Below are 19,290 nucleotides of genomic sequence, written 5' to 3' on the forward strand. Positions count from 1 at the left end.
AATTTGTACAGATATTTTGATTTCTTATACATCAACATGAATTATGTGAAACCTTAAATCTGAAATATTTCGGACAATTTTGGACGGTTGAGTGCAATAAATTTTCAACAGAGATTCAAAAATAGATGAACATATCTGATAATACTCTTCACAGGTGTAATCTTCATAGATTCCCAAGTTGAAATGCTCTGTGCTTTTCATAAGAAAATACATCAACTCACGAAGAGCCATACTTCATTATGGCTTTATTAGTTACCCAACCTTCGAACTGATCTATCAACTGAGCACCCTCTTATAGACTCAACATATAGCGTAACAGTCACAGTGTTAAATGCTCTGTTCATTTCATGGGGAAACATATAGGGTCCTGGTATAAAGATGAGAAAACGAGGAAAAACACGAAAACACACGTTTACTAACTTTTGTAAAATAATGCATTGTGTGTGCTCTGGGATTTGGATCGATCTGTATGCAGAGGATCCACCTTCAAAGCCCAGCAACTAACCTATGGACATGGGAACAATCGGAATATGAGTATTGGCCTGGCGTGGTTGTGTCGTAAGAAGTTTGCCTCCCAACCACGTGGTTCTTGTCTCAGTGGAACCTTGGGTGTCTTTACTGGACCTCGGGCCGACCAAGGTCTTCTGAATGGAGTGGATTTGGCAGACAGAAACTTTAAAAATCCCGTCGTATACATCTTTGTGTATGTGAGAGTATGTGTGTGCGTATGTCTGTCTTTGTTCTGCCAACCACCGCTTGAGAATCAGTGTTGGTTTGCCTACGTCCCCATAGCTTAATGGTTCGACAAAAGACGCCGATCGCATAAGAACCAGGCTAAAATATAAGTAATGGGTCGATTTGTTCCACTAAAATCCTTCAAGGTGCCACCCCAGCATGGCCGCACTCTAATGACTGAAACAAGTAAAAGACAAAACGATAAAATATAAAGATAATGAAGCAATCCCAGCATTTTATCTGGCGTAGGTGTTACTTTTGCGTCTGCTGCTGCAGTCGTTGCTGCTGTTGTTGTTTATATAATTGCTGATACTATAGATACAGGATTACTTCTAATACCACTAGACACAGGACAATGATCCCAGCAATAAACCATAAAAATACCCCCATGACAAGAATGATAATGAGGAAGATGACAATGACAAAAGCGACAGAGGTGATGATGATTTTGGTGAGGATGATTTTGATGATGATGGTAATGATGATGATGATGATGATGATTAGTAATAATGATGTTAACGTCAATATGTATTTGATAATGTTAGAAAGAAAATCAAGATAACAATAAACCTCGTAAATTGAAATTATTCAGAAAAATAAATATTTTTTCAACCAAACATTTCACAGAATGTTTGTATTAGATTAAAATATGAAAATAAATATCCAAAAGAACAAAAAAAGCTTATTAATAAAAATTTAATGTTGAAATTACAGAAGAAATAGAAAAATAAAATCAAAATATCGAACAATTCCAAGCATAATCTGCTACCCATTGTGTACTTTTATATAAACATCTTTCTTTTTTATGCTTCTCCACACTTTCTCTTTTTTTTTCTTACAACTTTATTGCGCCACCCTCTCATCTTGCGTATCTTGATTCTGTTCATATTCTTCACTTATATTTTCACACCATCAATGCTCTGGCAATGTTCCCATAGACATACTGCGCCAAACTGAAGACTGAATAAACACTTAAAAACGAATACAGTAAACACATTTCAAAATTGTAAGTTATAATCTTGAGTCATAAACGAGCTTACAACTACAGAAAGCATTTCTTTCCTCGAAGCGTACTCGCTACCTTCAGAAGACGGAGGAAAGAGAATGTATGAAAATTAAGGCACAAAAGAATGAGGCCAACTACTCATACGCTATTTAATTCTCTTCACGATTCTTCACACCTTTTCAACAAAGTATGAAAATATATTAACCAAAGCAAACACAAATATAGGATTATAAATCACTAGCCTGCGATACTATATAACATCTTCCATTAACTACATTGTAGTTCTATATTACGTTAGTAGGCAACTAATTTATATCCCAAAAGTATTTACATCATCTGTTGTCGCAAATAATCTCAATCCGGTATTACCCAATATATTTGTCTGCTATTCTAGTCAACTCATACCTTTTCTTTGTCTCTGCACCCTTCTAACTTCAATTCGCTTCAATTCTCTTCGCACCGCCCTCGTTTTTCGCGTAGACCTAGACTTTCAGTTGCCCAAACTCAAGAGGCATTGTATCAACCTCATGTATCAACTCAAAAGTAAAGGCTAGTTTCCTTCTTCCTGGCTAAGTCACTAAAAAATGCACCGAACTTCCAGTTTACAAGTATAATATATAAATTTACTACGCACACCAAGACAAAAAGAGATATAATTAATAAATTACTGACTAAAGCACAGGGGTTACGTAATCACTTTCATTAGCTAACAGACGTTTCTACAAGAAGGAACCGTCCGTACACCTAGAGTTGAGTGTAAATGCTTCCTCAAAGCCATTTGAATGTGTTTGTGTGTGTGTGTGTGTGTGTGTGTGTGTGTGTGTGTGTGTGTGTGTGTGTGTGTGTGTGCGCGTGTGTGTGTGTGTGTGTTTCCACCTTTTATCTTTTTTTATTTTACTTTTTTCAGTTATTTGACTGCGGCCATGCTGGTGCACAACCACGAGGGGTTTTAGTCGAAAAAATCGACCTCAGAACTTATATAAATGGTACACGATTTAAGCAAAATTTTCTGAATTAAAATAGTTTTCCTACTATGTGATGTTTATTCTACATTCGTATTTTGAGTCAACTATAGTGAAATTACTCACCCGTAATAATCAGTATAAAAATAGAAATTTGAATTTACCATACAATGCGGCAACTCTGATTCCCATTGAAATTTTGCTTCATAGTAAGAAGCTATCTGTGCGGGGCAGTTATACGTTATTGTACGAAGATATTTCAGGTTTTTGATGAATATGAAACTTCATATTACGTTATATAACTAATGAAGGGACTATGCCAGAAATATTTCATTTCACTATTTCTTGCTTTTAGCATGCTGATCGTGTTCGGATTTATACCTCTAAAATATGCACACACACACACACACACACACACACAACCCTCTCATATATATATATATATATATATATATATATATATATATATATATAAATCCAAAAGTATATATGCATGTAGCTGCTTGTTGGGATATGGAAATTAAGTTCCTTGGAAAACCTTGGAAAACTGCAGCTGGATCGAATTTAGCTGAATCGGAATGGTCTCTCGATAAATATTTTAATTCGATTGGTTTTTATGCAGTTACACGCAATTTTCTGCCGCAGAAAAAAATCAAAATCGGACACCACGTGTTTGAGTGAACTAAGTTTGACTACACTTCTCTCTGGGAAGTCCAGGGATTCCAGTGTAAGTTTATAGTTTTCCCTCGCATTAAATACAAGAATTTCTGAAATCTCTGTAACATATTGGATAATATGAAGTTATAAAATCGTCTATTATTAAAACTTGTATAAGTAGTCTAAGACCGTATTGTCTGGCCATATCAGTTAGTGGGATGCAAAGTTCAGAGCCACGATAACATACAACCTATAATGTAAAATATCTAAAAAAATATGTATAACACTTTGCAGGGACGGTACATGCAATTGTCTTACTAACAGTCTACAATAATCTCGATATCATATTGGATATATAGAGTTTATACAGATTGTCAATACGTATAACTTGTACAGGTAGTCTAGGACTGTATTGTCTAGCTATATAAGTTAGTGGGATAGAAAGTTCAGAGGCGCGATGACATACAACCTATAATGTACAAGATTTAATATAATACAAATAACACATTCCACATATACTGTCGCATCAAAAACCAAATTACAAGTATAAACACGCGTATATTCAGGACAGTTTACATTCATTATTAAAGCTGATGTTAAGCATTACAGCTGGACCGTCGGGTTATACCGTAGTAAAAGTTCAAAAGTTCTCGTGCAGGATTTTGTCACTTGAGGGGCGGGCGGGTTTAAATTATCTAGCTGTTTTTTTTTGTGTATTTAATTTGTAATCCTTATATACTGTTTGCATCGTACTGTGCAAAACTATGTTTGCTTGTGTGCAAACAGCTAGACAATCTCTCCGAAAATCGATTAATAATCATACCATCGTCAAAAGTATAGACAATGATTCTTCGGAGTATAGATGGAATTTCCTGGACAGGATGTTGTATGGACTCGCATGTCTTACTATTGACCAAGTTAATTCACATTTAACCTTCTCGTCTCTCTGTTTCCAGACGAAATCAGCTAGTTATATTGAGTACCATCTATTAACCTTTTCGAAGTTGGCTATATGGTTCCTATATCGATTTTTGAAAGAATCGACAAAAATTCCGATACACACATACGGGCCTCCTCGGGTGTTCACTGTGCACTTATATATCATATTACAATTCGTAGAGAGGTTCTACAGAGGACATTTCGTTAAAAGTAGAATTAAAAATTATATATATATATATATATATATATATATATATATATATATATATATATATATATATATAAGTGTGCGTCTAAGTGTGTAAACAAATACTTGTATGTATGTGTGCATGCCCCTCAAACCAACAAACTAACGACCATTCATTTATAATCGACCGGGGAACATGATACCCAGCACGGTGCGAGATAACAGTTAGACGCCTGCTGCTAATAACACCATCTTGATTACCACAACAATCAGCGAGAACGTGCCAAGGAGAACTCAGTGTATCTAGTGGGATATCTTTTTCTACACCAAGCACCTGAAATGACACAGACTGCACTGATTGATTCAACACAACTAGATGCACAATATCCTACTCCACTCGGACAGATACATGAGGGGTCGAAACGATCGTCGTGCTGAATAAAGATTCGTATTAAATCCATCTTCCGCTTCCTTTATCAATTATGAACTCAACAAATACTGCAGATTTCCTGACGTAGATCCAGTGAAAATTATATCGTTACTGTGGATGACATCAGGTAGCCCGAATGGTGAATGTACTTTAATTGACACACTAAGAGACATACACCCAAAGTCAAGTACTTACACACACACACACACACACACACACACACACACACACACTCATATATGTTCATACATACAAATTGATTATCTTCCTTGTGTAGTTAGTCTAATCAGTAAAATTTCTGTATTTCATATTTTCTTTAAGTTTCTAAAAGCATATTTTTTACTGTCTTAATATTGTATTGTATTGTCGCATTGTTACTTTATTTTTAATTCTGAAGTCATTCTGTCAGATGAAATACACAACCACAAAACAAATGTCTCAGTGTGTAAAAATTTGACACTTACAAACATATCCAGTATTTATATTATTTAATTGTCTTAATTCGCTTGTATATAATTTTATGATTATCATATTGGCGTGGAAGGGATGTCATACACGATATAATGAAAAGAATAAATACTCCACAAACACTGAAGAATTTCAGAATATTTTGGGTTTACTTACATTAACATTCGGATACCAGTATCAGATGAATTGACTAAATAATTTTGTGATGCATGGAAAATCGGCCGGTGAATACGATTAATGAAGGCTTCTACTGCACTTCCACCAAGGACACCTACTCTTGCGTCCAATAACTGAAATAGAAAACAATATTGATTCTTCTTAGATTGGTTGTTTGATTGATCGAATTGCCTTGGTATTTTACCAGTATATTTTTATTGATCTTGAAATAATATTGATGGAAATCAAATTTGACCGGATTTGAACTAGGATTTTATAGTGACGAAACTAAAAATAAACTTCAATGCATTTTGTCTGACTTGTAAGGGTTGCAAGAACTGTCGTACATATTGTTCGAGGTCATACCGATTCTGTGACTGCGCCAAATTAAAGATAGAGGGAAATAATAATAATAATAATAATAATAATAATAATAACAACAACAACAACAACAACAACAATAATAATAATAATAATAATAATAATAATAATAATAATGATAATAATAATAACAACAACAACAACAACAATAACAATAATAATAATAATAATAATAATAATAATAATAATGACCCCAGTGCTTAACTGGTATTTAATTTATCGACCGCGAAAGAATGAAAAGGCAAAGTCGACCTTGGCAGAATTTGAACTCAGAACGTAGCGGCAAAAGCATTTGGCCCGGCGTGCTAAAGGTTCTGCCAGCTCGCCCTTCTACAAGGCTTGAAAAATGACTTTTTTTATTAGTAATCATATTATGACTACAGGGATCCAAAATGAAACATATGGGTTAAAGTTTGAGCTGGAAAGGGATAGGGACTTTATGGGATCTTCATGCTTCTCTCAAAGTTATTAGCACAGACACTGAAGAGATATGACAACAAGATCTAAAAGTATCTGGATTGCAGAAATTCTTTCCTTAAGAGATGACATCTATGTATCATTTGATTTTCACCAATCCAAAATGTTATTGAGAAAAGGCTGCAAGAAATTCTCTAGAAAACATCAGAAATGATTTACATTAACAAAATTGAAATATTTGACAAAACAAAGGAAGAGGTACAACTGGGTAAGAAAGAAAACCAAATGACTAGAGTATTATTGATTTTAAATCTCCTGTGAATATTTTACCTATTTTCTTTTATTACTTATTTCCAGTAATTCAGTCTCTTTCCTTTTTCAAAATTGCTTTCGATTTAATATAGATGACTATTGGGTGTATCTTACTTTCGTACTGGAAGCTATTACCAACTGCCACTAAGCGATTGTCCATCCTCTCTGGAAGCTGAGAGAATTTCAATAAAACACGAATTTACCGTCCATGTTTTGTAATATACCCTAATTCATCATTGTTCTACAAATAAATGCCACTGATGATTTAGTTATTTCTCTCCTCACACATACACACATGTATGTATGTATGCATATGCCCAAGCGCAAATTTGGAGGGAACATTATAAAATAATATATTTATGTTTTACTTATATCAAGATGTATATAATTTTACAATATGCCCCCAGACTTGAATTTTTGTAAGAATATTCTGTAATCTTTATAACCAAGGAGTCATTTCGCAAAAGATTTCACTAAAATACCATGAATTCTCTTTACAAGCTGCATCTCCACATTAGAATGGAACAACGATTTTCTAAGATAATGGTTATACACCGGACAATTAACGTGCACTTTACAAATATTACACACACACATACACACACACACACACACACACATACATACACTCACACACACAGATTACACACTGCACATACGCATACACTCATACACACAATCTCATACACATCCTTTTGCTTTTACATTTTTCCAAGAGTTGATTGTAGGTGGTAGATGCTGTAGTGGATTACATCCACTTCAATAATTCAATACTATCTATGTTATCAGTCCCGAAAGAATGAAATATGAATAAAAAATTACGTAAATATAGTGTTCCAATTCCTCCATCGCACTACAGTTTCTGTAATATTTCGTCCCTTTAATGGTACCGTTAATAATTTTTGAGAGAGTTCTAATGCTTCAAATTCATGAGAAAAAGGTTAGTGGATTATATCTACTCACTATTTGACTAGTACTTTATTTTATCGACAGTGGAAGAATGAAAGACAAATTTAATTTAGGCGGGATTTGAACTCAGAACATAAAATTCGAGACTAAATAAAACGCGATATTTTACTCGATGCGAAAATAAGTCAGTTAATGAAGTAATACTATTGAACTGTAAAATAATTGAAGAAGACTTGGCGTTAATGTACGAGGGAGTGCTGAAAAGTTCCTGGCTTTGGGGTAAAAGAAAATACAGGAGGATCAGTTAATTATGATTTCATTCAACATATTCTGCTCTCAGATTCAGACACTTATGGCAGTGGTCATGCAGTTTTCTAAGCCCTATAAAAGAACTAGGAAGTGTGGGCCTCGAACTAGGCCTTCTACGATACCCTTAAAATCAGGAACTTTTCAGCACCCCTTCGTAAATGTTCACTGTTCGGTAAAGACCGATTTTAGTTGCTGACCTCAGATAGTTAAAAGGAGTTGTTTCCAGCAGAATTTGAAATCGGAATGTAACGGTAAATAAATGATATTGCAAGTCATTTTGTATGACGCCCTAAGAATTCTGCGAGTCTCAAATTTCTTAATCCAATAATAAATATTTGTAAAAGCCTTGACAGTAATGTAATTTTTCGCATGTGTCAGAAAGTGCATTACGAAAGATTAATGGCAATAATGTAATATGTTTATGTAATAATGATGAAATATTCTGATATATATGTTCTTTAAAATATCTTTCAAGAACAACAACAATAACATAATAAAAATTACTTTGGTGATCTCGTGTTTTAAATCTATTTCCGTATTAAAAAAAGAAATAGTGGTGGAATATAAATATAAATTTCTTTAGAGTAAGAGAGAAAGATATAGCCTAAAAGTAATTTCTATTCTGGCGAGAAAAGTCATTTAGTGCAATTAATATATTTCTTAGGGCAGAAAACTTAGTTTCTTGGCAAATGGAGGGTGAACGATGCGATGTGCTTTTGTTACCTGAACATCCATTTTTAAAATTATTACATCCAGGACAGCATCCTCTTGAATACACATCTCTTTACATTCCTAACAAATTTTAGTAAGATTTCAGGGAGAGTTAGCTACTGTTTCTGCCATCATGTTTTGCGATGTTTAGTTGTTCCTTTACATACTGAGTTCAAGTTCTACTTAGGTTTCTCTCACTTTTTTATTACCTATGTATCGACTTTTGAAGGAAGAAAACTTTAAAATTTATATGTACCAATCATTAAAATAAGAAGTAGGCTCCATGTAGTGGTTCCCAAACATTTCCGGGCTGCCGCTCCCCTGACACCCAGGCCACATTCCTAGTGTCCCCCTACCCAACTAACCATCACAAACATAGACCTCTTTCTGAAGCAAATTCAGAGCAATTGTATTTCACAAATAAAACTTAACCTAATGAACCTATTATTTTGTTGTTTTTATATGAATCCCTACCCCACTTTTTACATGAATCACTACCCCCATTATCACCCTACTTTTCTTCAACGCCCTATTGGAACTTTCCACCGCCCACAAAGGGACAATACCGCCCACTTTGGGAACCACTGTTCTAGAATGATGCGGCGATACTGGGGTATATCCCAATGACTGAATAGATTGGAAATAATAATCAGTTATAAGGGATGATCACATTAATTTTTAAATCTTTATAATCGAGTACTTATTTAGGCGAGAGTCTTACGAGATTGAACAACAGTAATATCCAAGATAACGTGAGGAACATTTCGATTCAAGATAATGTGAAGTAGCGGCAACTGAGATTCATAACTGAAAATTGAAATTAGATCAAATCGTGACTCATGAACTGCAGTTTGCTTGGATTTTACTTTCATTTTGCTAGATACATTGCAATCAACGTAACTAGAAATAAAACCAGGTAATCTGGTTAAATATAATTTGTTCAGTTACTGTATAACTATACGTCGAAGAAACAGAAAATTAAACATTTCGCAGAATTCGCAACAAGTTAGTGCAATATACAACCGAAATAAATTACGGCAGAAGTCATGATAGTTTATATTGTCGCAAACAATATAACAGTTGAGAAAATTTGAAATAATTACATTGACTTCGATCCTGGACTTTAAAATAACCATAATTTAAAACTGAATTAAAACAGGGGAAAAAGTTTATAAAATATGGATAGTGATGGTTTGCATTAATTCAATGCTAGATTAGTCAGCCCAAATTTGATTTTCTTATGTAGAATGCTATTTTATTTTTTAATTTTTATTGTTGTTACAACAACGATATCAAATTCAATCCACATTGGTTAATATGAAAGATTGCATCATTGGTGAGTTGTCATTGAAGTGTACTGCACAGCCTCCTGACTTCTTTCCATCGCTGTTTTACTGAAGGGTATAACCGAGCAGCTAACCGGTGAGGTTTTGTTCAAGTCATCATTCCCTACAGCGAATATTTAGTGTGATAAAGTATTCTTCTATATGTATGTTGAAAACAGGGTAATGTTCTGAAGAACACAATGCAGAATTATTGAAATGCAAATAAGCAAAACTTCACCCGATAAACCTAATTCAATCATCTGCATCCCATTGAAATTATTTAATGTTTGTATACACGAGGAAAATTAATGCAAAATATTGATTTTATATAGCTTGGAAGAAGCATTTGACATTAGCACTACACAGTACCGATGTTGGGTCATGCAAACACTATTTATTCAACTCCTTTGTTCGGTTCTCATTTCTTCTTTTAGAAAAAAGAAATTTGCCAAAATCGGAAAAAATAAATAAATGAAAACAGACTAGTTCTTTTAAAATATCTATTTCAGTAGTTCTCTTGTCAAACTTGACTACCTTAACTTGGGAGTTCATTTTCTGACAGATAACATGATATCGTTCTATAACATTAGTAATGGAGTAATATCTAAAGCACAGAAATATATTTGAATCAGTAGACATATTTTCATCTTCTACTACATTGATTTTCTGGTGACTGAAAAGATATTTGTATCTTTCAGCATTCGTTAGTATATTAATAAGTACCTATCATATTTGAGTTCGAAACAACTTTAGAGTTCAAAAAGGAAAAAGGAAGAATTTTAGTATTTAACTATTTTACCAAGAGCGTTAATGACGTGAGGTAAGTGACATCGTTCCAATGTGAAATCGATGACATTTCAACGACACAAATCAATTTGCGTCACTTCACTACAGATTGGTGTGCCATTCTCATATGACAAAAATTGTGTTTGTTTATTTCAGAAGATACCAAGACGGCATTAGATCTGACACTCTACTCCCTCAATCAGCCTAACCAGCCATACTTCTTATAAAATGTAATTGTCAAGTTATTTACGAGTAATTGTTATGTGAAACGGAACAAACGCCGAATCATAAATATATTCTCATGCACATAGATATATTCTCATGCACATAGATATATTCTCATGCACATAGATATATTCTCATGCACATAGATATATTCTCATGCACATAGATATATTCTCATGCACATAGATATATTCTCATGCACATAGATATATTCTCATGCACATAGATATATTCTCATGCACATATTCTCATGCACATAGAAGTAATGAATATACTGTCGTACACAGGAATATGCAGTCAAGACCATCCGATTTGACTATCTTTACTGGGACATATCTACCGATTTTCTTCAAAATACACCAGACTACCTTCAACACACAAATTATACATTGAAATACCGATACTAATAGTTAGTTGTGTTTGGACAAGTTTCCTTAACCAAGGCACATCAGAGATTAATAGGCGACAACAACGACAATAACAACAGCAACGTCAACAATAGCGACGACATCACACGACGACAGCGACAAAAGGAAAAGTGATAATCGCGTATTCCAGCATATTATGACCTATTTCAGCATATGTGAAATTCCGCCATTATGAAAAATTTCTGTAAACAATATTGTGTTTGTTTATTTCAGAAGATACCAAGACAGCATTAGATCTGACACTCTACTCCCTCAATCAGCCTAACCAGCCATACTTCTTATAAAATGTAATTGTCAAGTTATTTACGAGTAATTGTTATGTGAAACGGAACAAACGCCGAATCATAAATATATTCTCATGCACATAGATATATTCTCATGCACATAGATATATTCTCATGCACATAGATATATTCTCATGCACATAGATATATTCTCATGCATGAGATATAGATATATATTCTCATGCACATATTCTCATGCACATAGAAGTAATGAATATACTGTCGGTGATCATAATATAGTAGCATTCAGCATTTGTCAACATAATCTTGTTCCTGCAATTAAATTGTTTTAACTATTACCTTTGTTGAGAAGACAAATGACTCAGCGAAACTACGCCAAGGAATTTGAACTCATGACATATCGTTAGCTAACGGCTAATGAACTGGATCTAATAAAACAATGTTGAAATAAGACAAATACAAAGAAATATTACATAACTTTGGAATGAGACAATGCAAGTAGTCAATAATATTTTTTTCCTGCTTAGATTGTTTCTTGCTTCAGTATGCCGAAGCTTTACTGGTATAATTCACTCTGGCGTCAAACAAAAGAATAGTTTGAAGCTTAAATATCTACATCTCAGTGTAGCACCATTGATAGTTATAATCATTGAAGAGAAAAGTAATTACGAAAAGACTAGACGAGAAATCTAGTAGAAATCGTAATCAGTAAAATTATAAATGTAATTTGAAAATACTTTCGTTTCATTTTCGTTTTGTGGCGATAGCTAATAAAAATAAGAAGAAAAATGCAACAAATTTTCTTTTAGTTATAAAACAAAAATGAGAATGAGAATATAATTGCTTGAAGTTAACAAATTAATGTCCATTTCCGTTTGTCTTTCGATTAGATGTAAATTGGAAAGAATCCATGAAAATAATAGACGCATGACATGCATACATGACAAGAAATCAGTGAAAATGTCTGATGTGGATTCTGCATCTTATTATAGGTAAAGTAGATCATTGAAAATATTAAAGTCACCGCGAGGAAAAAATAATAGGTATTATAATATAAGCAGGCAAGCCTAACTCAGCTAATCTTTCATTCGGTTTCGTCCAGATGAAATTTTACTACGGCAGTATTGAATCAATGTAACAATTGTCGATGTTACAGTGCGTTCGCTGTCACATCTGTCTCTTCGTTCTGAGTATTTACAGCGAGGTGATACGAAGCTAAGGCTCAGTACAAAACTTGTGTCGGCGAAAGAACTACCAAAACTACATCTTGATTATATATCGAAGTGGAAAACTTTTATAAGTTAAAAAAAAAGTTATCGGGTGTACCATTTAGTACACAATCGTTCAATTCCTTATATATATATATATATATATATTATCTTTTAACTGTTTCAGTCATTAGACTCTGCCAATGCTGGGGCACCACCTAGGAGAATTTTAGTCGAATTTATCGACACCAGTACTTACGTTTTGTAAACCCTGGTACATATTCGAGCGGACACTTTGCCGAACCACTAAGTTACAGCGATGTAAACACACCAACATCGGTTGTCAAGCAGTGGTGAGGGACAAGCACATACACAGACACACTAACATATGTATACATATATATACATACATATATATGTATATCAATACACACACACACATATATATATATATATACAAACATATAGATATATATATATACACATAAGTATATATCCATATATATTTAGGCACATATATATATATACATACATATATATATATATATATATATATATATATATATATATATATATATATATATACATATATACAGGCGCAGCGTGGGTGTGTGGTAAGAAGCTTGCTTCCCAACCACATAGTTCCAGGTTCAATCCTACGTAGCACCTTGGGCAAATGTCTTCTGCTATAGCCTCTGGCCGACCAAAACCTTCTCAGTGGATATGGGAGACGGAAACTGAAAGAAGCCCGTCACATATATATATATATATATATAGATATATATATATATGCGTGTATGTGTGTGTATTTGTGTATATGTCTGTGTTTGTCCACACCACCATCGCTTGATAACAGATGTTGGTGTGTTTACGTCCCCGTATCTTCGCGGTTCAGCAAAAGAGAGGGATAGAATGTGTGTGTGTGTATATATATATATATATATATATATATATATGTATTATATATATATATTATATATATATATATATATATATATATATATATATATATATATATATATATATATATATATATATATATATAGACGTAATTATATGTATGTATATATTTGCAGACCCAAACATGCAAGCAAGAAAGAATACAAATACTCAATATAACGTGTAAATTTCAATGTTCCATTTTGTTGCAAACTAAAATATTCGTAAATCGTTACTTTGAGGTTTCAGCTTTGGACCTCCGAACGAGAACGAACGAAAGGAATGAATACCTAATATTGGTTCAAATTTGGGCGCAAGGCCAGCAATTTTGGCGGAGGGGCTAAGTCGATTACATCGACACTAATGCTCAAGCGATACTTGTTCAATCGACTCCGAAAGGATGAAATGCAAAGTCGACATCGGGAGATTTTGAACTAAGAACGAAATGACTGACGAAATAAGTATTCTGCCCGGCGCTGGAACGATTCTGCCAGTTATCCGCCTTTCGAATATCTCATATTGATTGGAAGATTCTTGAGTACAGCACCGAGAACGAATGAGTGTTGTTAGACAATTATATATGCACACACATAGACACACGCACACACACACACACACACACACTCACACACACACACACTCACACACACACACAAGCACACACACACACACACACACACACACACACACACACACAGACACACACAGAGGTATGCATATATGCATGTATTCATATGTATGAATAAACTTTTGTGAGATAAGGAGGCAGAAGGGAGGAGAAAAAACAATCTAAAAGAGGAAAAGCAGAGTATGAGATGGAATGAAGGGAGGAAATGCTGAAGAAAAATACCAGAGAAGAGGAGTTGGGTAGAAAGAAGAAAAGAGAATACGGAAAAGGAAGAGGGTGAGAAAGAAAAATTAGAAGGTAGAGACGTGGTAATAAAAACGAAGGACCAAAATGAGGATGAGGATCATGATGATGATGGAGAAGAAGAAAAAGAACAACAAGAAGAGATAGTAGTAGTAGTGGTGGTGGTAGGATAGTGTTTCATGCAGAAAGGAGTGGAAACAAAATATGCGTATGAAAATAATATAAATGATGATAATAAATACATGCATATATGTGTGTGTGTATGTGTGTATGTGTGTGTGTGTGCGTGCGTGTGTGTAATTTTTGGGACTTATGGGTATATGTCAATTAGCGTGTTGAGTAAAGCGCGTTCACAGTTTCGGTTACCTGATGTCATCCACAGTTGGGATATATAGCCACTCATGAATTCCGCAATTCTAGTTGAAATAATAATAATAATTGACGAGGGAAACGGAAGATAGTACTAAATCTATCTTCCGTTTCCTTCATCAATTATTATTATTATTATTATTATTATTATTATTATTATTAGTAGTAGTAGTAGTAGTAGTAGTAGTAGTAGTAGTAGTAGTAGTAGTATACACACACCCAAACACACACACACACATATACTATATGCAAAGCAAAAGAATTTGTAGATAATACATTTGATCGAAGTAAACACTGGGGTAAATACAAATGTTAAAAGTAATCGATATCGAACGCATGAAAATAAGGGTGCAGTCAGTACAGGAAATGACAAATGGAACATTATAATCAAGAGCTCTAATCAATCAGCCGGTATTCTTCGAAATTTACTTTCCTATGTAAGTAAACGTTTCTCCTCATTATCCACTGATGTATCTATATTCCATACCGGCTCTCATTGCTATAATGAGGTGCTTCAGAACAACACTTTCTTTTTAAATCGTGTCCTATATATAGCTAGATCTAATGGTGTTAGATTTAAGAGTGGAAGCAGAACCCATAAAACTTTGTCTCAATCCAAATTTCAGCTCTAATATGAAAATAAACTAAGATAATCTCTCAATTCGACATTTCAAAAGAAGCATAGGTGTAAGATCTTTCAAATCAACACGCTTGAACTTAACTGTTCTTTTATACAAAAAAATAATAATCCCGTGCTAGTTAACTAGTTTAATGCCAGAAGTCTTTCTAGCATGAATAATAATAGAAATGTGATGTGCAGTAGTACAAATTAACAAGTCTCTCACGCGCTTTACACACACCAGTTTAACAGAAAACAAATTTAAGATGAGATTTTACTAGTATGACAACTCCTAATTATATCATGTTAAAATATTCCCCAAATGTTTGTTCAAAAATATTTCGGTTTTGAAAAAGATCGGACTCGTCTCATCTTAAGATCCGTTGGAGTTATTTTGGAACACGCTATGCTATATTAACATGGTTGCAACGACGTTCCTTTCCTTCGAGAGGTGCTTTATTCATGAGCGAATTCATCAATATTTCATGGAAAGATTGAAAGTTCAGGAAACATCCGTAGTTTATATTCTTGCAGTTATATTGCGATATTCTTGTATTGTAACATGTTAATGCCTAATAGATAAAGTATACTAAACGATTATGTTGAGTTGCTCTGCAAAAATGCATAGGAATTTAAACGACATTTCGTTTTTAATACCTGTTGACTTTTGATACTTGTTTATTTTTTTCTTCGCTCGACTGCTTTAATTTTCAGATTGTGTGTGTGTGTGTGTGTGTGTGTGTGTGTGTGTATACCTACACAAGCACATACACATGCATGCACGCATACACACACACACACACACACACACACACACACACATGTATATGACGCGCTTTTTCCCAGAGAGACATGGGACTTTCGAATAAACAATCATGAGGTATGCCATACATTTTTAAGAATGGTATCTTATACGCTCCAGCATGGTTCCAGGCTCTGACTGAAACCAGTAAAAGAATATAAGAATATAATTTATATAATTTTTATGCCAACAAATATTCTTATACAACTACATCTTGTACTAAACACAACATATATATTTATGTAACTTCAAAAAGGTATTTTCATGTGAAAAATATATCATCTTTAAGGCATTCTCAGCTTAGTGGATCAGAATCGAGCATTGTGAATGGGAGAAGTTGATGATGAGGAATTGAATTAATTTGGCAGATAATGATTATGTGTGGCATTCAATAACTTCCTATTTCTCTCAGACACATTAAGATTGATTCCAGTACAAGTAAAGTACACAAGGAACTCAGTATTGCAAAGACACAATTAAGCGGCGTAAAGTTGAGCTTACAACAAGTTTTATCACTGAACGTCTCTACATTCATCACAATCAATGATAAGAATTTCAGTTGAAGAATGAACAACACACATATTCGTTGTTTCTGCCTATAGAAATGTGAGTTTACTCAAGCTCTCATTACATACAGTCTCAAAAATATCCGCATAGCGGATACAAGAATGCTTTGTTTACTTTTTTTTAAAAAAGCATATTTATAAACATGTTTCTTAGATAAACTGACTGGTCGGGACTGCATCGTAAGCCAAATGAATATCTATATGTGTGTCTGTGCACTAATATGTTGTATGTATATATATGTATATATGTATTTATGCATTTGAATATAAAGGAATATACATATGAATATGTATGTTTCTTTGTGTGTGTCTGTATACAGACCACGTTTGAGTATATATATATATATATATATATATATATATCCTTGTTGCTTATTTTGATATGTATATATATATATATATATATATATATATATATATATATATAAAATTTTTCCCTTAGTAATTGGTTGGACGCCAGAATGAAAAAGGAAAGATTTATGGTTATTTATTAATATAGTTTATATTAAAATACATATACAATTTAAATATTCTGTCATTTAAACACAGCGTTTGTATAATCGATAAAACCAGACAAAACACCTATTCACTTACACAAACAAACCCAATATTTTGCAAGCTGAGGAAGCAATAATACATATTGCTTAATATAATCCAATATGTTTCCAACACACAAAGAGGATTTATTTTTAAATGCAAACTTCTCTTTCTATTTTTCTTTTTCTCCCACTGATATATATATATATATATATATATATATATATATATATATATATATATATATGTGTGTGTGTGTGTGTGTGTGTGTGTGTGTGTGTGTGTGTGTGTGTGTGTGTGTGTATGTGTGTGTGTGTGCGTGTGTGTGTGTGTGTTTATGATATATATGAAAACAACAGGAATTCAATTAACACTTGAAATATGGAATCTGTAGCATATTACAAGATTGTCGAAATGTGACCAAGCAATTTCTATAGCAGAAAACAAAGCAACAGAGTTTATCTTGCTCCTTGCTGTCTTCCTGGAACCAAAACAAAGAGGCAATGTCATGGCATTTGATTATATGTATGCTAGACTGAAAAAAAAATGGACAGATAACAACAGAAGTGGAAATAGAGCGAAAACTGCTAGATTCTGGTTTAGTATAATTGAGCTTTTAGAAAAAGACCTTTAGCAATGAAAGCAGGAAGGAAAAACTACAGATGATGTTGAGCTGACAAACATAAGACATTGGTAATGTTGGAATAATGTGTCTTTGAATAATACGTTGCGTCATATTTCGTTGCGTAGATGATTTCATAAAACTCTACGTATTTTGTTAGTGTGAAGATATAGTCAACAGTTTCTTAGGCTATTGATTTAAAAATACACAACTGAAATCTAATTAACTCTAGAAATCGAAAACCATGATAAATCAATGAATAATGGGATTTATAGATTTTATTGCATACGGGACAGCTGGAATCTTTGTGGCTCCTACTGTTATATTAACAATACAAATACATCACTCGAACACGATCTCACAATACACTTAACACAAGAAGCAACAGCAATGTACTACAACACTGAGCACAGAATAAAACTACAGAGGAAACTAATGGAGGACTTCTATACTCTACTGATCTCTTCATAAAAATAGATTAATCTTTTCAGTTTGACACACTCTGTCTGATTCTACTTAAATTTTCTGCACATAGTGTTTTATGTCAAGTACAAATCCACAACCTACTTTTGAAGAAATAATAATAGAAAAATTACGTAAATTTGAATTTTGCTTTTCTTTTAAAATTTTGTCAAACAAATTTATCCATTCCGTTATTACATCCAGCACACGATCCCAAGAACAATAGTGTATGTGTGCGTGTGTGTGTGTGTGTGTGTGTGTGTGTGTAAGATGCGTGGGTTAGTGGTTAGGGTATCTGGCTCGCGAGTTCAATTCCCGGCGGCACATTGTCTTCTTGAGCAAGAACTTTATATATATATATATATATATATATATATATATATATATATATATAATCAAAATAAGCAACACGGATTTTAAAGATGATTGCAGTACGCACGCTTCATGCTACTCCATTTATTTAAGTAATGCGAGCATTACATTAAATGCAATATGTAGAGCAATTTTCAGCTGCCCGAAAATGCAGAAAATTACAGTAGAATAGACATATTATAATTGTGGCAACATTTCAAATCCAAGTGGGAGGAAGAATACATAAAAATCCATCTTGACATAGCCAAGTCTATCAGGCTAGTAATTGGTTCTAGGCAAAAATTCTAACTGTCTCTGATTTTATTGTCTCTTATCTAGTAGTAATAGTATAAGGG

General features: G+C 33.5%; 1 protein-coding gene across 2 annotated transcripts in view; it reads right to left on the reverse strand.

Annotated features, from left to right (window-relative positions):
• LOC106880606 (glutamate receptor ionotropic, NMDA 3A) overlaps nt 1–19,290 on the reverse strand; it is an 851,602-nt gene that overhangs the window by 207,568 nt on the left and 624,744 nt on the right. For both annotated transcript variants that reach the window (XM_052972427.2, XM_052972428.2), the window contains exon 5: nt 5,541–5,674. In XM_052972427.2, the coding sequence (XP_052828387.1) occupies nt 5,541–5,674 (134 nt within the window). The remainder of the gene's footprint in view (nt 1–5,540; nt 5,675–19,290) is intronic.

Source organism: Octopus bimaculoides, chromosome 13, assembly GCF_046866305.1.
Source record: "Octopus bimaculoides isolate indiv1 chromosome 13, ASM4686630v1, whole genome shotgun sequence".
In the NCBI taxonomy this organism is placed as follows: domain Eukaryota; kingdom Metazoa; phylum Mollusca; class Cephalopoda; order Octopoda; family Octopodidae; genus Octopus; species Octopus bimaculoides.